This window comes from Punctularia strigosozonata (genome assembly GCF_000264995.1).
Source record: "Punctularia strigosozonata HHB-11173 SS5 unplaced genomic scaffold PUNSTscaffold_20, whole genome shotgun sequence".
NCBI classification, from domain to species: Eukaryota; Fungi; Basidiomycota; class Agaricomycetes; order Corticiales; family Punctulariaceae; genus Punctularia; species Punctularia strigosozonata.
Genome location: NW_006767452.1, coordinates 299,821 through 318,504, shown reverse-complemented (window position 1 = coordinate 318,504; position 18,684 = coordinate 299,821). Strand labels below are relative to the sequence as shown.

The 18,684-nt window shown below is 58.6% G+C and overlaps 7 protein-coding genes across 7 annotated transcripts; 5 read left to right on the top strand and 2 right to left on the bottom strand.

Annotated features, from left to right (window-relative positions):
- Window positions 1-1,524: 1,524 nt before the first annotated feature.
- PUNSTDRAFT_108873 (uncharacterized protein) lies at window positions 1,525-3,332 on the bottom strand. Its single transcript, XM_007388756.1, has 8 exons — window positions 2,985-3,332; window positions 2,903-2,928; window positions 2,779-2,841; window positions 2,619-2,714; window positions 2,426-2,550; window positions 2,139-2,356; window positions 1,953-2,070; window positions 1,525-1,887 (listed from the first exon to the last, which is right to left on the bottom strand). Exons 1-8 carry the CDS (start codon window positions 3,319-3,321, stop codon window positions 1,788-1,790), a joined length of 1,083 nt encoding a protein of 360 aa, XP_007388818.1. The 5' UTR covers window positions 3,322-3,332; the 3' UTR covers window positions 1,525-1,787.
- Window positions 3,333-3,370: 38 nt separating this feature from the next.
- PUNSTDRAFT_108871 (uncharacterized protein) lies at window positions 3,371-5,299 on the bottom strand. The gene is made up of 3 exons (XM_007388755.1): window positions 4,767-5,299; window positions 4,405-4,685; window positions 3,371-4,340 (listed from the first exon to the last, which is right to left on the bottom strand). Exons 1-3 carry the CDS (start codon window positions 5,247-5,249, stop codon window positions 3,581-3,583), a joined length of 1,524 nt encoding a protein of 507 aa, XP_007388817.1. The 5' UTR covers window positions 5,250-5,299; the 3' UTR covers window positions 3,371-3,580.
- Window positions 5,300-5,639: 340 nt separating this feature from the next.
- Window positions 5,640-10,877, top strand: PUNSTDRAFT_93470 (NTF2-like protein). Its single transcript, XM_007388754.1, has 9 exons — window positions 5,640-6,305; window positions 6,372-7,087; window positions 7,148-8,961; window positions 9,017-9,136; window positions 9,187-9,428; window positions 9,484-9,684; window positions 9,738-10,141; window positions 10,197-10,597; window positions 10,656-10,877. The coding sequence occupies exons 4-9, from the start codon at window positions 9,020-9,022 to the stop codon at window positions 10,683-10,685; spliced, it is 1,395 nt and encodes a 464-aa protein (XP_007388816.1). The 5' UTR covers window positions 5,640-6,305; window positions 6,372-7,087; window positions 7,148-8,961; window positions 9,017-9,019; the 3' UTR covers window positions 10,686-10,877.
- Window positions 10,878-11,109: 232 nt separating this feature from the next.
- On the top strand, window positions 11,110-11,948 carry PUNSTDRAFT_139067 (uncharacterized protein; the record flags this gene model as incomplete). The annotated part of the gene is made up of 4 exons (XM_007388753.1): window positions 11,110-11,202; window positions 11,261-11,448; window positions 11,535-11,673; window positions 11,727-11,948. 4 exons carry the CDS (start codon window positions 11,110-11,112, stop codon window positions 11,946-11,948), a joined length of 642 nt encoding a protein of 213 aa, XP_007388815.1.
- A 248-nt stretch (window positions 11,949-12,196) lies between these two features.
- Window positions 12,197-14,362, top strand: PUNSTDRAFT_116743 (uncharacterized protein; the record flags this gene model as incomplete). The annotated part of the gene is made up of 7 exons (XM_007388752.1): window positions 12,197-12,624; window positions 12,678-12,898; window positions 12,955-13,019; window positions 13,079-13,199; window positions 13,252-13,570; window positions 13,628-13,709; window positions 13,769-14,362. The coding sequence occupies 7 exons, from the start codon at window positions 12,197-12,199 to the stop codon at window positions 14,360-14,362; spliced, it is 1,830 nt and encodes a 609-aa protein (XP_007388814.1).
- A 382-nt stretch (window positions 14,363-14,744) lies between these two features.
- Window positions 14,745-15,451, top strand: PUNSTDRAFT_77078 (uncharacterized protein; the record flags this gene model as incomplete). The annotated part of the gene is made up of 3 exons (XM_007388751.1): window positions 14,745-15,058; window positions 15,113-15,206; window positions 15,263-15,451. 3 exons carry the CDS (start codon window positions 14,745-14,747, stop codon window positions 15,449-15,451), a joined length of 597 nt encoding a protein of 198 aa, XP_007388813.1.
- Window positions 15,452-16,219: 768 nt separating this feature from the next.
- PUNSTDRAFT_123068 (uncharacterized protein) lies at window positions 16,220-18,023 on the top strand. Its single transcript, XM_007388750.1, has 5 exons — window positions 16,220-16,424; window positions 16,491-16,782; window positions 16,837-16,888; window positions 16,943-17,063; window positions 17,121-18,023. The coding sequence occupies exons 1-5, from the start codon at window positions 16,259-16,261 to the stop codon at window positions 17,957-17,959; spliced, it is 1,470 nt and encodes a 489-aa protein (XP_007388812.1). The 5' UTR covers window positions 16,220-16,258; the 3' UTR covers window positions 17,960-18,023.
- Window positions 18,024-18,684: the final 661 nt, after the last annotated feature.

The window sequence follows — 18,684 nt, the reverse complement described above, 5'->3', positions numbered from 1 at the left end:
ATACACTGGCAAGTACCGAAATGTCCATCCCAAGAGACGAGTAATGAGGATATCGTTCTGACGATTGTACGGTGTGGTCAGGCACCAGAGGTTCCGGATCGGTCACGTCCAACGCGGCACCGGCAGTGATATCTACCGGCGTCGAACATTGACCGGCGGTTCAAGCGACAATAAATAGACGTACAGTAACTCACCCGTGCCCGTCTCATTCCCAAGGCTCGATAATCTGACCATCGCGTAAGTTGGCCATGGGCTTTATGGCACCACTGCGGTTGGTGTTGTTCACATATTTCAAACCAGCGTTCATCTTCATGGCCCTGTCGAAGTCGATCAAACGCCAGCCGTACGTGCGCCCGGTGCGAGGACAAGGCAAGCTTGGCAACGCCGGGGGGCACGGTGGAGCGCGAAGTATGTGGTTATGCCTGACATCCGAATGCACGATTCTGAGCTGGCTGAGCTCCAGGTAGAGGTCCAGGATTTCCTCGCTGGTCGTCTCGAGATGAGCGCATATTTGAGATCAGAAATGAAACCATCGCACTAGAGAGCACGGCCTGGGCGCATGTCATTGTCCTTCAATGGTAGTTTCTCCTCCCCGAGGTCCTCGAGGAGGAGAATGGAGAGTTGCCTCCCTTTACCGCGGGGAACGGGGAACCTGGGGTCTTGTTCCTGCTTTACTGACCCATACGAGTCCGAGTCAGAATCGAAAGATGGGTAATACGGGTCTTCTCCGGCCTTGTGCATAATCCAAGGCGTGGGTGAAGCATGTTCCGGCAACGGCGCCTCAAAGAAGCCGTAGCACCGAGCGATGACAGATCCCTGCAGAGACTCCATGTCGTCGTAAAACCAAGCTTCTCGAGCGAGATCATCGGAGAAATCTTCACCCGCAATCTTCACCACGAGCGGAGGGATGCGCGGTTCAGAGATTGTTGACCCATCAGCAGAATACAGTTGAGCTGCTTCAACTCGGTAGGCGATACCCACACGACCGCGAGAGATTTTGGGACCTAAAGATATCTGCATAACTGAGGGAACCAAGGGATGTCGTGCAGGTGGATGAGCAGGTACATGCTCAGGTTGGGGTATGGAGAGATCGATTCTCGGGACGTAGTCTTCGGCAACAGTTTCGCGATAGAGACGCGTAGGAGAGTTACTGTCATCGAACAAACCACGGATATCGAGCTGCGTGATAGAAGCGGATTTCTGAATGAGGCATCAGAGTATGAATAGAAGCGTGGTTTCAAGACGGACCAAGTCCATAATACAAGTCATCATTCTGGATCGAATCGCAGGATTCTACTCCAGCCCGAGAGAGCGGTGTCAAGAGTAACTGAGAATGCCTTCACGGGTTTCTGCATGGTGGCGTCGAGTCCTCCCGAGATGCCACGTTGATCGATGCACTGACGGTGGACAAAAACGCAAACAGGGGCAACGACAACTATATCAACAACTACGATGATCAGGCTTGACATTTAACCCATAACCACGATGCGCGGCCGGGAATTCTTATGACGAATAGAAACGAGTGCTCAACGCCTCTTGCACATTTCCTGATCTTGTAAACTAATTCCTATGTACCCGTATCCCGTACCCATCCGCATATTTCGCTGATGGCATGGGCACAAAACGGCAAGAATATTGACTGTCGTGACGAGCTCAGGAAGGGTGTTGCAAGGAGCAGTTACATCTGTTGGATTGATCACGTAAACTTCAGATCTACGACCCTCCGCTTCAGCAAAACGATTCCGGTCATATTTTGATATAAAAAACAACAACAACAAGAGATGAAATCAATATCCGCGCTTAAGATCGACGCGGTTCACCAGTTCCTTTCCGGCCTTGATACGATCTAGGTTCTCGACCAAGATGTCGACCGCGAGGTCAAAATACCTGGAGGGGCGGGGAAGAGAGCATCGGTCGTGTGCGCAGCGGTTTTACACGGGGATGCGACGTACTTGACTGTCCGTCCCGAGAGGTGGGGAGTGATGATCACGTTCTTGCGCCCATACAAAGTGTGATTAGGCGGCAGAGGTTCGGGATCGGTCACGTCCAAGGCGGCACCGGCGATGATACCTATCGACGCCAAATATCGTTCAGCGGCTCTAGTAGCGACAAGAGATGGGGCGCATAGAGTGACTCGCCCGTGTCGAGTGCTCGCACCAACGCGGACGTGTCGACCAAATCGCCGCGTCCGATGTTGACCAGGATCGCTGAGGGCTTCATCTTCGCGATCGTCTTCTCGTTCATGATATACCTCGTCGACGGCGTGGACGGCAGGGACAAGAACACGACGTCCGATTTGGCGAGGAACGAGGCGAAGGACGAGGCGGAGGTCGTCGAGTAGTACGCGCTCGGTATGCTGCGCGCCAGAACATCTCTCCGGTCGGTCATGATGCGACTGATACGCGTTCGAGGGAGAAGCGCTCACCTGCCGTCGACGTCGCCCGTGCCGGGGACGATGTAACCCTCCTGACGTTTCCGCTTGCCGTCGCTGTTCGCAGCGAGCACGTCCGCGCCGAAAGCTTTCGCAAGACGCGCGGCCTCGCGACCGATCTGTGTGGAAGAGCAGCGTCAGTCGCACATACGAACGGGCACGTCGCGGGGGGGGGGGGGGAACTGACATGACCGTATCCGAGGACGCCGACCGTCTTGCCGCGAAGCTCCTGGACGAACATGGGTCCGCCAAACTCGTCACCCGAGGGCCATCGCTTTTCGACCTGGGGCCAGGATGAGGTAGATCATCAGAGCACGGCGCCGAGCATGCGCGTCGGGTATCCTCACATGGGTGATCAGGATCTGCTCGTGCAGCTTGTGGTAAAGAGAGAGCGTCGTGGCGATGAACCACTGGAGGAATCGACTCTTTTGAGCTTCATATCGACGACGGGTGAAAGTCACTGGTACCAACTTGCGGTATGGGCCCGACATGCACGCCTGTTGACCCTCAGCCTCCTCGTGTCGGAAAACATATAGAACGCCTGAGGTCATACCGGCAGCAGTCGTCAACACGACCTCCCCGCCCTCCTTCCCGATGCTCTTCCACAACGGGTTCTCCAGCGCGCGATCGGCGCCAGCGCTCGTGAGCTGCACGAGCTTCAGCCGGGGCACGAGCTCGGGCCTGTCGACGCTGGGCGGGAGGAGTCCATAGACGACGTCGACGCGCCGCAGGACGTCGTCCGGGAGCTCCTTGCCGATGCCGGGCAGGTAGACGATCTCGCGGAAGTAGGGGCGGAGGCGCTCGCGGTGGTCGGGCGTCAGGAGGCTGGTGGCGAGAAGCGTGTCGAGCGCGGGCTTCGCGCCGGCTTGGCTCGATATCAGCGCGCCCATGATCGACGTCGACAGCCAACTCGGAGAAGAAATGGTCGCTCGGCCGTTCGGGACGGAGGTCCGCGCGCGTCCGTTCCGCAGTTCAGATCTTCCAGAGCCGAACGCGCGCTATGCTTATAATATGTATACGGTACATACAGAAAGACGGCAGGCCGCTGCGCTGTTACGACAACGGCACTCATCCGCCCGTATACAAACGATCGACGCCACAAGCGTTCAAACCGCTCAAGATTCGACGGTGTGCGTTATATATATGTTACTAATCGCTCAAGAAGAGCCTCTTCAGATAGTCCGCCGCGGCCGCCTTCACCGTCACGTCCGCGTTCGGATCGCTCACGATCTTCGTCGCGAACTCGGCCTTCATCTGCACCTTCTGCAGCTGCTCGCCGTCGACCTTCTTCCTCGTCTCCTCCTCCTCCCGCGCGTCCCGCTTCTTGATGTAGTCGATCACCTGGCTCTGCGTCTTCAGGATCGCGGCGACGGTCGGCACGAGGTTGGAGGGCGAGACGGCGGGCGGCGCGTCGTCGGATAGGGCGCTGACGCTGGTGGCGACTGTGGAAGCGGGGGACGAGAGGTGAGACAGCGTGCTGCTGGAGGAGGGGGAGGGGAGCGTCGCGGCCGTTTGTGGGGGTGGCGGCGGCGGCGGCGGCGGCGCCATGGCCGACGGCTTGGGTTGGAGCTGGGTTTGAGGCTGGAGTTGACGCGGAGGTGGCCGCGGGGCGGAGGGAGACGGGGGCATGGCATGAGAGAGCGACGAGGAGGACGAAGGTGCGCGGACGGCCGGCCGGGGCTCGGGCGTCGGCGGCGCCGGGAGGTAGGCGAGGTGCGCGTCGCTCGTGAGCGGCTCGTCCTGCGTGTGCGGATGGTCGAAGGCGTCGTCAAGTCCGCCAGAGCCGTCGTTGCCGAACAGGTCCGATCGGCCGTGCTCGTCGTCGTGCTCGTCGCGGTCATCGTTCACGGACTGGTTGGGCCGCTCGCGATGCGAGGACGGTTTGGTCGTGGCGGGATCTCCGTGGTATCTGGCGACGAGTGGGACTCAGTGGTGACCGACGGAAGGGGGGATGGAGAGGAGCGTTCGCTGACCGGGTGTAGAATAGATCATACCATCCCAGCCGATGCCACTGATCGATGGTCCGAGCATTGAGCGTGCCGGTGTCAACCCCTTTCTCTCGGGCGGCCTGTATTCGACGCTCGTACTCCTGCATACGCGCGGCGGGGACGTCGACCACGTTCACGTTCCGGTCCGCCATATGCGCCGTCACCGACTCAAGCTGGTAGATCTGCCTGAACACGGCAAAGCTGCGCTCGAAGGCGCCCTTCAGCGCCTGGTACGTCTTCCGCCCGCCGAACACCTGCTGCGCGCACTTGTGGAAACGGGTGTGAGTATCGCACGGCATCAAACGAGGCTGGAGAGAGAGAGGGAGAGAGAGAGAGAGCCGACGAACCTCGCGCAGGCAGCCGTTCTTGCTCGCCCGGAGGGAGTTGAACTGCAGGTCCCGGCCGGGGCCCATCACCCATCGAAACAGCCGCGTCTTCTCCTCGTCCGTCCAGTGCTTGGGCCCGCCGTTCGGGCCCTCGTCGGATGGATCCGCGCCCTCGTGCCGCCGCCGTTTGCGCGGGATCGCGACGCTCGCGCCCGCCTGATCGTCTTTCCGCTTGTGCTGGTGCTGCTGGGCCGACGACGAGGACGACGAAGCGGACTGCGCGACCTGCAGAAGCGCGACGCCCGAGGGATCGGCGATGCCTTGCTGCTGCTGCTGCTGCTGCTCGGACGCGGCGTTGAGCAGCGGCGGGGACGACGAGAGGCGGTACTGGTAGCCCGCGTTAGGGAGGAGGCCCGCGTTCGGCGGGGCGCCGTGCGGATGGGGCGCGACGGGCCCGAAGGCGTGGCTCAGCTCGGCGGGGGAGTGTTGGAGCGACGCCTGCATTTTTTTCTTGCGCCCCCTTGTTCCGCGCCGAGAGGTGGACGAGCGAACCGAGGCGGCTGGGAGGGAAGCTGTGTGCGGTGGGTGTGCCCGCGAACCGGCTCGGCGTGGGCAGATGCTGTAGCTGGGTTGCAACCCGCGGCGGGATCAAATCGAATTTTTGCGGTCGACGATGGCGACGGCGGCTCGCGATCGTTGGCGATCCTGGTGAGCAGTACCGCAGTGGGATTGGTCTGGGCGAATCGCTGGACTGCAACCAACGACGAACGCCCGCCACGGTCCGATATCACCAATGCCCATTGGGGCGAACCGCGCGTTTTACAGTTGCGCTGCCACGTGGGCCAACCCCGATCAGCGCCCGCAAGCTCAACTCGTCCAATCCAGAGAAAGGATAGAATCAACAATCGATCCCGACCACTAAACAAGTTATACGTGACATCTAAGCTACAGCGGATTACATTCACACCAAGGTCCGTATGTTTGGCCTCCCGGCCGGAAAGCGAAACCCCGGGATAAGTACGTCAACTAGCAGGCAACGTTTTATCTATGGGCCGCCAGCGCGTCACAGATCTCTCGTCACGCTTTCGCGCTCCTGGTGACGCCTCCCTGCCCGTTGGGAGTATACATATAGTTGATCAGCGGCGGGCCCGGAGCGGAGCTCGACGAGTTCGGCTTCATCGTCTGCCCGGTGCCGGTCATATGCCTGAACCCGGAGAACCCGGGCGGCCCGCCGCCGTTCGCGGTCGGGGAGGGCGTCGGCCAGGACAGGTGCGGCGCGCTCGTCGCCGGGTGGGCGTACTCGGGGTGGGAGGAAGTCGACGGCGGGCGCGTATGCGCCTGCGAAGGCGTGGGCGGGTGGTGCTGCATCGGCGAGGCGTGCACGGAGGACGCGTGGCTGTGGGGCGACGCCGTCGGCGCCGGACCTGTTGCTGGCGTGGGCGTCGGGACAGGCGTTGGGTCCTGAGGCTGCACGGAATCCGTTTCACGCCTACGCTTGGTCGGTCGCGTCGAGGTCTCTTTCAGGCCCATAGCGGTCGCTTTGATGAGAATCTGGTGTCTGTGGGCGGGTTAGATATGAGCTTCGTTTGATTGGACCGCAATCAGATTGTGGACGCAGACTGACCTCGTGCGACTGAACCCCCATTGGGAAATGACCCAATCCCAGTCGATCTCGCCAGTCTTCAGCGAACCGTCGGTCTTACTATCCTCGGCCAGCTTCCGCAGCCGCTCCTCTTCCTCCGCGCTCCACGCGCCCTCGCGCCCGTTTCGCGCGAACGCGAGCTGCGTCGCCGCGGTGCTCGCGCTCGTCGTTGCCGAAGGGGCGGACGATGACGGGGCCGTCGTGGACGACGTCGTCGGTGGCGTCTGGCTCTGGGACGTTGAGTATGACGTCGACTGCGGCGGCTGCTGGGCGTAGAAGTATGGCGGGGCTTGGTAGTACGGCGCGGTGGGATACTGCGCGCCTGGAGGCGGGGCGTACACGCCCGGATAGGGCATGTGGTGCGGAGGCGGGTGCGGGCCAGCGGCGAGCGGCATTGCGAAGGTTTGAGTGGTGCTAATGACGGAAGGACTGGACGTCGTCGCGTTGGAGGTGGACGCAGGCGCAGGCGGTGGATAATGATGGACGACTGGGTAGATAGAGGGTGGCGGACGCGCAACGAGCTGTTGCGGATTTGCCATCTACGGGAGGCGGATAAGGAAATAGAGCAGCGCGATATGAAGAGAAGCGTCACCAAGGTATCGCAGATACGTTTCGCTTCGGCGAGCATGGCCATGGGATCGACGTGGGCACCAGGACCCATCTGGTAGTTTTGGGCGATGACCAAAGGTTGTGTCCCTTTCTGTCAACATGAACAGACCTATCAGTCTCAGCTAATCATTCGCGCGTCCGTTTCACCCACAATCAACTCTTCCGCGGCGTTATAAAACTCCGAACAGAGGTTCAGCACCCTCCATTGGAAATCATAATACGACTGGTGTTGGGGGTGTAGATCCGACGGAACACCTTGGGGAGAGAGCTGCTTGAAGCCTGGATACTGCCCGCCCTTGGAGGCCACCTGCGCGTCCGGACGAGGCCTCTTCGTCTTCGAACCTTTCGGTCGGCCGGGCCTCCGCTTCGCGTTCGGATCGTGCCCCTCGACACGCGCGGCCGGGTCGGACGTCCCGGCTGTTTTGGCATCTGAAGCTGCACGAGCGGCCGCGCTAACACCCAGCGGTCAGTCCGACTGCGGCACGGCGAGAAGTGGCTCGGCGCTCAGAGGGTCACCTTGCGTTCGCCGTCCCCGAGGCGGTGGAGTGACTCGGATGCCGGCGGGAGTCGTCTAGAGCGTCCTCGACGACCTCCTCCTCTTCCTCCTCTTCTTCCTCCTCCTCCTCTTCGTGACGCTGATGGGAGGGTGCGGTGGCGCCGTTCGCGCTTGCGTTGGCGGCGCTCGCCCCGCCGGAGGACGTTACGGCGTGGGAGTTGTACGGCGTATACTGGGCATCGCCGTACGCAGGCTGCAGGGCATGCGATAGGGTGGACGCCATCTGCGCCTATTGTGTACGCTTGAGCGGCAAAGCGGGCGGGGGTGGCTCGGCGTTGCTGTGTGGGGTCGGGCCGGCGACGAGGGGATTATTGGTGTCACGGTTCGCGGACGTTTTGGGCCTCGAGGAATGCAGGCGAGGGCGCAAAGCGAGGCGAAAAGGAAACAAGGGGCGGAAACCCCGATATCATTAACCCCGTGGGAATCCTCGCAGAGGTTTCACACCGGCTCGACCAGCCGAGCTGAACGGCTTGGTTTTGCTCACCGAGGCAAGCCAGCGTGTCCTCGTCGACGCTTTTGACCCAGCAGCTCCTGAGTCGTTATGTGCTTCTACGCGCGCCCTTTTTGTTCTTGCTCATCGTGCCGTGCAGGCGCAGAACAACAAGCTCCGTTTTGCGCCGGTAGCGACGAGTCACGTGGAAGTAAATGATTTCATGCACCGCCTTCTCCGACTCACCCAGCGCGGTTCCTCTTGCCTCATCCGGTGACCGCACAGTTCTGAACTGTGCCACTTCTCGACCCGTCTCGTGCAGCCTCAGCCTCACCCCTCGACCTCCACCGTCCACATCGCCCGCCGACGCCGACGACGATGAGCTCGCCGTCCACGATGCTATCGGCCACCACATCCGCCCAGCCGAGCGCGTCCGTCGCCGCGAGTGCGCTCCGCAGCGCCGGTCTCATCGAACGGGAGCGGGACGTCCGCATGCGCGACGCTAGCGACAAGCCCGGCGGGCGCAAGGGCCCTTCCAAGATACGATCCCACCGGCCACGCCCGATCGACGCATACAAGGACTCGGCGAACCCGTCTAGATCTGCACTGGTAAATATTCTCGTAGCCCTCTGACCTCTTGTTTCCGCGGCGCGCCGGCTCTCCGGCTCTCCTGTCTGTCGCAGCGATGTGGCGTCTCTGTGTAACATGTAGCTCACCTATTACTTCATTGCCGGCTCTGCCTCCTCGCCGCCCGCCTGTCGAATAGCTTGCCGCACGCCTCGCAGGCTCCTCCGATGCCGCACTCGCCATCCGTGGCGCCGCACGATCGACGGCGGCGGTGAGCCGGTTACGCAGGAATGCTGTCGGTGCCCCGGGCGCCACATCATCTCGATTGTCTCCCGGCACCAAGGTGTTGGATGTTTGGAAGCAGTTTGTGGAGAAGCGATGGAATCCCGCCACAAGATTTCTCAACCTCGAGGTGCGTTGTGCCCTGTTCCTTGCTGAGTCAGGACGGACGTTGACTCGCGTATCAGCGAATGGCTGAGGACGAACTATTGAAACAACACAATCTCACTCCGCCTGGCGTGCCCGGCGGCTCCGCGAAAGAAGCGGCTGTTATCTTCAAATTTGCATCTCAGATATGCAAACCCGAGGTGGATTCCCTTTCGCGAGCTCCGTGTATATGTACTCACATTGCGCTTAGGTCCAAACAGTGTCACTCGCACACAACAACCTTCGATCAGGACATCTGATCTCTACCCTCGCCCACTATCTTCCCAAGCTCGCCAACTTGTCTCTGGAAGGCAACAACTTCCGAGTATGGAGAGACCTCGACTACATCTCCGGCCGTAAGGAGAAACTTGAACATCTCCGCGAACTCATCCTCATCGGCAACCCGCTACGGGAGAACGAGATCGCCAACGGGAAGTTGAACCAGTACCGCAGGTTAGTCAGGCATTTTCCGTCCATGCTACGTCTAGGCTCATCCATCTTCCATCAGTTCTGTGATACGCAAGTTTCCACAGCTGGAAATGCTGGATCAAGAACCGATCACGAAGATCTCCTTCGACAACCCAAGTACATCAGCCGTACCCGCACCCGCGGGGCCCTCAAAACCGACTGCGACGACCTTCCCATACGAAATGGGGCCGTCACTCATCACAGGCGTCGACGGCATCATCGTCAGCAATTTCCTCACCCGGTGCGTTCAGCTCACCACCTCGCCCGGTTCAATAACTGACCGGGTGTAAACAGCTTCTTCTCCTTCTTTGACACCAACCGCCCCGCGCTCGCCTCCGTCTACCACCCCGGCGCCACCTTCTCCTTCTCTGCGAACACGTCCATCCCGCCCCGTGCGCGCATACAAGGCTTCCACCACTCGAAGGAGATGCCGAACCAAACCAAGCTCGAGTGGTCGCCGTGGCTGAACGGCGGCAACGGCGGCTCGCGGAACTTGAGTAGGATGGGCGGTGCGGTCGCGAAGACGCTGAAGAGCCTCCACGTCGGTGCAGAGGACGCGGTGAAGGCGCTCATCGACCTGCCGCAGACGGTGCATGACGTGACGGGCGCGCCCGAGAAGTTTTGCGTGGATGCGTGGCCTGTCGGTCAGGGCGAGAGCACGACGCTGTTCGTGAACGTGCACGGGCAATTGACAGAACGTGCGTCTTCGGCCCCTTCGTTCCTAGGAATGTACCTGATTCGTTGGTATCACAGAACCCGTGGGCGGCATACGATCATTCGACCGCTCGTTTGTGCTCGCGCCGTCACCCGCAGGGTCGCCCGCGAAAGCGGCGGGATGGGACGTCGTCATCCTTTCCGACCAGCTGCTCGTGCGTGCGTATTCGAGCCATGAGGCGTGGAAGCCTGGCCCGATGCGCGTACAGGCAGGCGATCCGATACCTCCAGTGGAGGAGCTCGCACCCATAGTACGTCTCATCCTGCTAGCCGTGTATGAACGACAGTGGCTGACCCATGTCATGCAGCCCGAACCCCAGCGGACGATGGTCGTACAGGTCTCGCAGAAGACGGGCCTGAACGTTACGTACACCCTCGATTGCTTGCAGAATGCGGGGTGGAACGTGGATGCGGCGATCGCCAAATTTAAGGAGTTCAAGGTGAGATCGCATCCCTGCCTCAACGAGGTTGACGACGCGTGCTCACTCCGTAATGCAGGTGCAACTGCCGAGGGACGCTTTCTTGTAGGCAAACAACAGACAATCGATATACACATCGCACACATCGCATCGAATGTTTCGTCGGCTACGTATATATGCATGCATAGGGACCATGGTCCCGCGTTGACATCTGTATTATCACGAATCTCCAGTCAGACTATACACACAATCGATAATATTAAACACTATGTAGCGGTATTCTGTCTTGCTGAATTGTTCCGTATATCGGTCAACCATGCGCAGACCGCATGAGCTCAACGACTGTATCTAGATCGCACAGGATTGTCATATCGCGATGTACAGCACAATCTCAGCTCTTTGCTGGGGCGTGACTGGCATGTCATGATCGTGGCTGTGTGCTCTCATCGACATCCTTCCTTCGTTTCTGCTCCGGATCTACGCCGAGTCCCTCGACTTGCAGGGTGGAGGAACCAATGTAAACAGTGACACCGATGGATTTGCAAGCAGAAAACAACTCGGAAGCGTCCGCCGCCCCTCCCCATCACCCTGATTACTACATTGAAGACGGAAACCTGGTTCTCCTCGTTAGTATTTACGAACCGCTCACTTCATGCCCGGAACGTGCTGTTCATTCGTTGTCAGGTGGATGGAATCCTCTTTCGCATCCATCGATACTTCTTCAAGCGGGATTCCGAGGTCTTCCGCACGATGTTCTCGCTGCCGGCGCCAGATGGCCACGATGTCGAAGGCCTATCGGACGACACGCCGATACGGCTGGAAGGCACGTCCGCCGACGCCTTTGCGCTCTTTCTCTGGATGTACTACTGCCGGTAGGTAGCACCAATCTCTCTGCATGGTGCGCGCAACCCCCGGTGTGCACCTCCACTTACGTTTTCCATACCCCCATATGGCAAAGAATATCCGAGTCGAATTTCGACAAGACCATGCCCGAATGGGAAACCATCCTGCAGGTGTCGCACAAGTACCAGTTCGACGATATCACCAGCGTCGCCTATAAAGTGCTGTCGCAATTTTCCCAAGATCCCGTCTCGCAGGTGTTTACCCTTATTATCTTTCATCCTTCCTAGTGCTTAGACTTGGTCTGTAGATCCTTACTGCCAGAAAGTACTCTCATACTGGAGTCCTTCTGCGTGCCGGTTTCCAGCATTACGCAGAGCGACCCGAGCCGTTGTCGGTAGAGGAGGCCGACAAGCTCGGACTGGCGGATGTCGTGAACCTGACGAGGTTCCGAGACAAGGCTAAAGCGCAGGGAATGCGAGATTTAGATCCCATTTTTCACGAATGTGCATCTTTCTACCGTCATAAGTGACCGGATATCGGTGTTGGGATCATTCGTGAACGTTTCAACGCTAAGGCGACAGAAAACGCTTGGACTCGGGCAAGGACACGTGACCGGACGTAGCGAGGATACCTTTGGCGAGGATGCCGACGTAATTGCGTACCACGGTGGTGTCAATACTATTAACACGACTCTGTCCGTCTTGAGGATATCCGGAAGAAAGCGACTGGCTGCTTTGCCCGAAGTGCTTGCCATTCCCGTGACTGCCGCATTCATACATGCCGGATCCGGAGCTCTTCAAGTCGCATCGGGCGCAACTCGTCTACGCCGCGCTTGCAGCCTCGGCCGCGACCGCGTCTGCGATCACAGCCTACAACGCCTACACGAAGTCGAAACGTCGGCAAGAGCTCGCGGAAGAGGTCGCGCGCTCCATCTCGCAGCGACCGCCGAGACCCGTTCCGGATGACTATGGCTACGACCCGGCCCAAGCGGATTCTCGGAAGGAGAGGGTCGTGGAAGGGCCGGGCGGTGGTGGGAGGACGCCGGATGAAGCGTTTTCGTACTCGGAGGAACTTATACGGGAGCAGCTCGCGCGCAACTACGCGTTTTTCGGGGAGGAGGCGATGGGCAAGGTTCGGGAAGGGAGTGTGGTCGTGGTGGGATGCGGTGGGGTGGGTAGCTGGGCAGCGGTTATGCTTGCACGCTCGTACGCGGCTTTCGATTATCCTACCGCGATGCCGGCTCACCTTGAGTTCGTAGAGGAGTGTCAAAGATTCGTCTCGTGGACTTTGACTATGTCACCCTTTCGTCCCTCAACCGGCATGCGACCGCGTCGCTGAAGGATGTGGGTACTCCCAAGGTTGAATGCGTCGCGAGGGCCCTAGATTCGTTCGCGCGCTGGATACACGTAGAACCTTGCGTCGATATCTGGCGTAAAGAGGATGGTGCGAGGCTCTTGGACGGCGCGGATTGGGTGATCGGTGTGTCATGTCCAACACGGTTCTCTGCTTGTATACTGACCAAGTCGATTCTAAAGATGCCATCGACAACATATCTACGAAAGTCGACCTCCTGCACTATTGCCACGAACACGGCATCAAGGCTAGCATTGGCCGTTGCATAACACAAAAGGGATATAATAGTAATGATTTTCTGTCCAGGTTTTCTCCTCGATGGGTGCCGGTGCCAAGTCAGACCCGACCCGAGTCCAAATCGCCGACATCTCCAACACGCACTACGACCCGCTCGCGCGATCAGTGCGTCGACGCCTGAAACTCCTAGGTGAGCCATTCCATTTCCTCCGGAATCCTCCGCTCACGGAAACGAAATGCAGGAGTGACTCAGGACATCCCGGTCGTGTACTCGACCGAAGTGCCCGGAGACGTGAAACTGCTGCCTCTGCCTGAAGAAGAGTTCCAGAAAGGCAACGTCAAGGAGCTCGGCGTCTTCGACGACTTCCGGGTCCGCATTCTGCCCGTGTACGGACCGCTTCCGGCGATATTCGGGTTGCACATTGCGTCGTACATCGTCTGCGCGTTGGCCGGCAAGCCGATCTTGAACCCGCTCCCGATCTTGAACAGGCGGAAACTGTACGAAAAGCTATTCCGCGATCTATGTACGCGGGAGAGCCGGATCCAGGGTCAGGTCATACAGTGAGATCCGGTGCACGCTCCGAATCGCGATCCATGCTCACACCGCTGTCGCGGCAGACGCCTACCTATCGACGAAGACGACGTTTCTCTCGTGTTCGAGGATCTGCACGTTGGGAGATCGGTGATCCCCCCGCACCTCGTGAGATCACCTACGCTTTCTGCGACATCAGACGTACCCGCTCACCACCGAACATGCAGGTCGCCAATCGCCCAACCCTGGTGCGATGGGACCCGGAGAAACCGGTCAGCCTGGAAAACATCGTCGTCATGGACTTCCCGGATGCGGAACGGCACACAGTAGAATGCTTCGGTGTTACGAAGCAAACGAAGGCGTCCGGGAAAACCGTCCCGTCGTCATCGTCATCAACCGCTTCCGGCACCGTGCCGCGCACGTCGTCCCCGGAACCGCTTTTGGACGCTTCCGTGTCCTCCATCGCCACCGAGGTCGCGCCGCCGAGCCATCTCGAGATCTCGCCGCCTGCGCACGAGCAGCGTTCGAGAGAGAGCTCGTTGTCGATGAGCAGCGCGTCGGTCGAGTTCGTGACGCCCAAGGAAGAGTTCGTGACGCCGTCGGAGGAGATCGCGGAGGAGCCGCAGGACGTGAGCGATCGGCTCGAAGTGCGGTATCATTCGCGAGCGGAGGAGGATGCGGGGGCGGAAGCGGGTGACGGGGAGGGTGCGAAATCGACGCGGAAGCGGCCTGTAGAAGTCTGGGGCGAGGAGGTTGAGAAGCTGGTGCAAGCCAGGGCGAGGGAGATCGAGAAGTATCGGCAGTGGGTGCTGTCTGTATGATACATCCGCACGGAGCTGCCCTCAAGGGATTACACGGAAGCAGTAATCCCCTTCACGGATTAGCCAAGTCATGGTAGCGGCGACTCGAGCAAGCATTGCCTGTAGTCCCACGCCACCACCGCGTTTGAACACGAACTCACCGTCTTGCTCGATCCCGCCCGATCCCCAGCGTCCATGACCGCAATCATGACGCTCGCTCGCTCGACGTTAGCTCCTGACAGGCATGAAACAGTATATATCATGTACCCAGGCGGGCGGCGGATTGAGACACGAACCCACCTTGATGCTGCACCCCGTCCGCCTACGCACCGCCGGTGGTTTTCTCCTTGGAGCTGCAGCTATCCCCGCGTACCGTCACACCCGTCCGCAACTAACTGTCAACATGTCGTCCATAGCACCCGCTGGAGCGCCGGGAGAAGAGTTCGAAGTTAGGCAGACCCACTCCACCGACGATTGGTGCGTATGCTCTGAGCGTTGCCTCACGAATCGACACTCAACAATTGCTCGCATTCCCAGGACCCCGGATCCTTCGAAATCGATCCCTCTTCCGCCGAACCGCCAACGGTTGATCGACGACATCATCGATCTTTACTCGTGCAAGCCGACTGTGTCTAAAGTGAAGCGGTACACGGCGGACTGCGTCTACGACGATCAGTTCGTCTACGCCAATGATCGGTACAAGATGGCAGGGCAATGGTACACTCGTCGTCTGGCACTCCTTTTCTAATGTATGCTGAAAGTATCACACAGGTTTGCGCTTCCGAAGCTATTCAAAGAGAGTAAGAATGAAAGATACGAGGTCATCAAGAATGATCCCGAGCTTATCCAATTTAAGAATGAGCAGGTAAATTATCCTTTGTTCTTTATACCGTACATTGCCCTCACATGCTATAATCTCAGACATGGACATTCGCTGGCATCCATAAGAGCACGACCATCAACGCTCTTGTCAGCTTGTCGCTCGACCCGGAAACGAAGGACTCCGATTTCGTGCAAGTGAAGTATCACAAGGATCAGGCCAATTCCAAAGACTACTCGCATGAAGGTGGGTTTCTTTCGCGTGCCATTTATTGTCCAGGTTTGATATAACCTTTTCTCAGGATTGGGCTTCCTCTTCAAGAAGTTTCAGGCAGACACCGTCATGAAAATGATGGACGATCCACGCGTTAAGGAATTCGAAAAAGACAAAAACGCTGCGAAGACGGAGGTAAGATGCGTTTCTTTGCTGACAGGGCCTTGCTGATCCTTACTTGAAACACAGCCGAAGCAATATGGCGACGGGACTGCGCAAGCGCCACAGATCGAGTGATTGAGCGGGATTATATTCCATAAAAGATGAATGTAAGAGTACATAGGAGAGATTGAAATGGCGCCAACAGTTAGTTCTCATTGGTATTGTACGATCAAATGCAGTGCGCATGGGATCAAGGACTTTGTACCTGCATTCGAAAGTATGAGATGTTGGAAAACAGCCCGCAGCGCTTTCCTAGCAACATCTTTCTTCCGTTGCTATCAAGGCGAAACCCTATGGGCTTGATATGTGTGAGTTGTGCTCCACATTTGCGCCCGCAGCACGCGTACGGTATGGTATTGGTCGACGCTGGCGATTCAGTAACAATGACTTCGCGGGAATGAGAGCAGGCGACGGGCTGTGCCGGTCCAGCGCTCGACGACCCTTCTCTCGGAGTACACGCTGTGATGGTCTATCGCGTTATATTCTTAGGACTCTGCCGGGCTAAGTCCACGCCCGAGTGCATATATTCGGCACACACCTCGCCCTCGACGCCTGCTGATGGTTCACCTCCAGTCGCCCGCAGCACCGTGCTCGGCGCCGCCCTCCCCTTCTTCCTGGTGAATCTGGGCCGCACCGTTTTTTTCGTTCGTGGATAGTTCGCTATGTTGAAATATTCTTTGAGGGCTGGGCCATTTCTGTTCGGCCGGGAGGCCATCGCGATTCTCGTCTTCTGGAGCTTGCTATCATGCATCAGTGTTGTCCGAGGCTCCTTCACCTTTTCGTTCGACGCGCCTACCGAATGCGATGATCTCGTCTTATCTTGGTCTGGTGAGTCACATATGAAGCTTGTCGGGCGACAGAAGGGCCGTCATATCTTAGCTGAGTGAATCCTAGGCGGCGTCGCCCCCTTCACCCTCCTCCTGATCCCTCTTCCGCTCCAAGTCCCGATCAACATCTCGATCCCGGATTCGGCGTTCTCGAATGGGGCGGGCAGGTTCAGCACCCAGCTTCCGCTCGCCGCGAAGACCCAGTTCCTGATGACCTTGTCGGACTCGACGGGATTCGGATCGGGCGGGACGACGGAGGTGTTGACGGTCGGGTCGTCTATTTCCGGCGCGAGCTGCGATACGACGGGGGCGAAGGCGGATTTTACGTTCGAGCTGGACAATGCGCTGCAGCAGTGTCGGTCAGTGTACCGTGCCCTCGGAACGGCACTCGTGCTCAAGTTAGGCGTTCACAGCCCTTTCACGTTCGGCAACTACAACGACGCGGTGCAGCCGGTTCATATTCTTGTATGTTGCTCAAGCTGAGTGGGATCGTGACTCTTCTGATACACAGACATGCAGGGCATAGTTCCTGGAGGTGGGCATGTTGCCAAGGATCCGCCCGTCGGGCCCACCTCCTTCGACTGGGTGGTGGATGCTGCAAGAGGGACGTCGATAGTGTTCCTGATGTTTGACAGCAAAGGTGCATATACCACTAGTCACCTTTTCTCCAAGACGAAACGACTTATGCCTCTCGCAGGGCGACAAGGCGGGGCCTCGGATGTGCGTATCGTGGACGCCTCGGACGACTCTACTTGTCTGGACAACCTAGCCCCGTCGTCTACCGCCAATCCACCGGCGGAGAGCACGGTATCTACGAGTACAGGATCTGCGGGACAGAATACGTCTACCGAGACAGGACAGTCAAGCCCTAAGTCTGGGGGTCTCAGCCGAGGCGCGATCGTGGGCATTATCATAGGCGTGGTGGTGGCGGTAGCGGCAGCCTTTGCCGCTGTTTTCGTGCTATGTTGCCGCAGACGCCGACGCGGTGGATGGAATAATGCCCGACGCCGACGCACTGTTGATCTCCTTCCTAATACTCTGGGTATCGACAACCCCGTCTCTCAAGTATACGCGTATCCACGACCGACAACCAACACAAGATACTCTTCCGAAGGATATGCCGCGAACTACCGCGAATACCGATCCAACGAAACGTATGACCCGTACAACGAAAACTCTACGAGCACCGGACCGTCCCTGCCGTCCTCACCCGGCCACCTACCCAACCCGTACGGTACGCGCAGCGCGCGCACTTCGATGACGCCCAGCAGTGTTCCGACAACCACGGCGACGTCGCCAGCGCAGCTAAAGGCGGCCATGGCCGGCGTGCGGACGGGCCCGCCACCACTGGTGGTGCTACATACGGACATCGAGGATGAGCTCGAGGAGGGCGTCGTGGTGGAGCTCCCACCGCAATACACGCCGAGCCGTGCCCCGATCTCGGCGGAGCGAATACAGTCGTCCGTTGTCGGTGGCGTGCATGTGCCGGCCCCACCAGTAAGTCCGGTTATTGAATCGGTAGTACGTGCATCGTAGGTTTCCTGTGAAACGTCGAAGCTAGTCTGTACATCTACTGCTAGCATATTAATTCATGTTTTTTACAAGTCGCGAGCGATGCTAAGGGCTTCTGAGCAGTTCCGTGGCGATAACATACTCCCTCTTGACATGCTGAATATTGCCCAGGTTTGCAAGGCACTGCGCTGCACAGAGTCGGTTTCTTCCAACCTCAGAAAAGATAGCCAGCGCCCTCGTGTATTTTTCGATGGTTTGATCATCTTCGTCGCGTGCGTGATGGACTCCACCCAACCTTCGCAGGCGATGTGCTGTACCGAGCTGGTCTCCAATCTCGTCTCGACACCTTGGTCGTACTCGCTGCGCGTGGCATGGAGTTGACCCAAATTTCGAAGGCATCGCGCTGCTGCTGCTTCTCTCCAACGCTCGTGTGAATTTCTGGACGGCTTGGTCGAACTCACCGCGCACACGATGGACATTTCCACGGGAACCGTGGATGCACTGTGTGCGCCAAGCCGCACGTACTGGCGTGCGGTGCGGCAACCGGTTGTTCCGCTATTGGGACCGCGCCGGAAATATACCTACCTACCTACCCAGGCTTACCAGGCACTTCGCTGCACTGAGTCGCGATCCAGGTCTCGAGAAGCCATCTAGCGCTCGCATGAATTCCCGGAAGGTTTGGTCGTACTCGTTGCGCATGACATGGACATCACCCAAGCTTGCGCTGCGCCGAATACGTCTTCAAGCTC

What these genes read in the sequence shown, in the direction of transcription:
- PUNSTDRAFT_108873 (XM_007388756.1), bottom strand. Translation starts at nt 3,321, where the DNA reads ATGGGCGCGCTGATATCGAGCCAAGCCGGCGCGAAGCCCGCGCTCGAC. An exon ending in ACGGGCGACGTCGACGGCAG is followed by an intron (nt 2,357 to 2,425) that starts GTGAGCGCTTCT and finishes TCTGGCGCGCAG; the next exon opens with CATACCGAGCGCGTACTACT. An exon ending in GGTGCGAGCACTCGACACGG is followed by an intron (nt 2,071 to 2,138) that starts GCGAGTCACTCT and finishes TGGCGTCGATAG; the next exon opens with GTATCATCGCCGGTGCCGCC.
- PUNSTDRAFT_108871 (XM_007388755.1), bottom strand. Translation starts at nt 5,249, where the DNA reads ATGCAGGCGTCGCTCCAACACTCCCCCGCCGAGCTGAGCCACGCCTTC. An exon ending in AGAACGGCTGCCTGCGCGAG is followed by an intron (nt 4,686 to 4,766) that starts GTTCGTCGGCTC and finishes CGTTTCCACAAG; the next exon opens with TGCGCGCAGCAGGTGTTCGG. An exon ending in TATGATCTATTCTACACCCG is followed by an intron (nt 4,341 to 4,404) that starts GTCAGCGAACGC and finishes ACTCGTCGCCAG; the next exon opens with ATACCACGGAGATCCCGCCA.
- PUNSTDRAFT_93470 (XM_007388754.1), top strand. Translation starts at nt 9,020, where the DNA reads ATGGCTGAGGACGAACTATTGAAACAACACAATCTCACTCCGCCTGGC. An exon ending in AAGTTGAACCAGTACCGCAG is followed by an intron (nt 9,429 to 9,483) that starts GTTAGTCAGGCA and finishes ATCTTCCATCAG; the next exon opens with TTCTGTGATACGCAAGTTTC. An exon ending in CCAAATTTAAGGAGTTCAAG is followed by an intron (nt 10,598 to 10,655) that starts GTGAGATCGCAT and finishes TCCGTAATGCAG; the next exon opens with GTGCAACTGCCGAGGGACGC.
- PUNSTDRAFT_123068 (XM_007388750.1), top strand. Translation starts at nt 16,259, where the DNA reads ATGTTGAAATATTCTTTGAGGGCTGGGCCATTTCTGTTCGGCCGGGAG. An exon ending in TCTCGTCTTATCTTGGTCTG is followed by an intron (nt 16,425 to 16,490) that starts GTGAGTCACATA and finishes AGTGAATCCTAG; the next exon opens with GCGGCGTCGCCCCCTTCACC. An exon ending in AATGCGCTGCAGCAGTGTCG is followed by an intron (nt 16,783 to 16,836) that starts GTCAGTGTACCG and finishes AGGCGTTCACAG; the next exon opens with CCCTTTCACGTTCGGCAACT.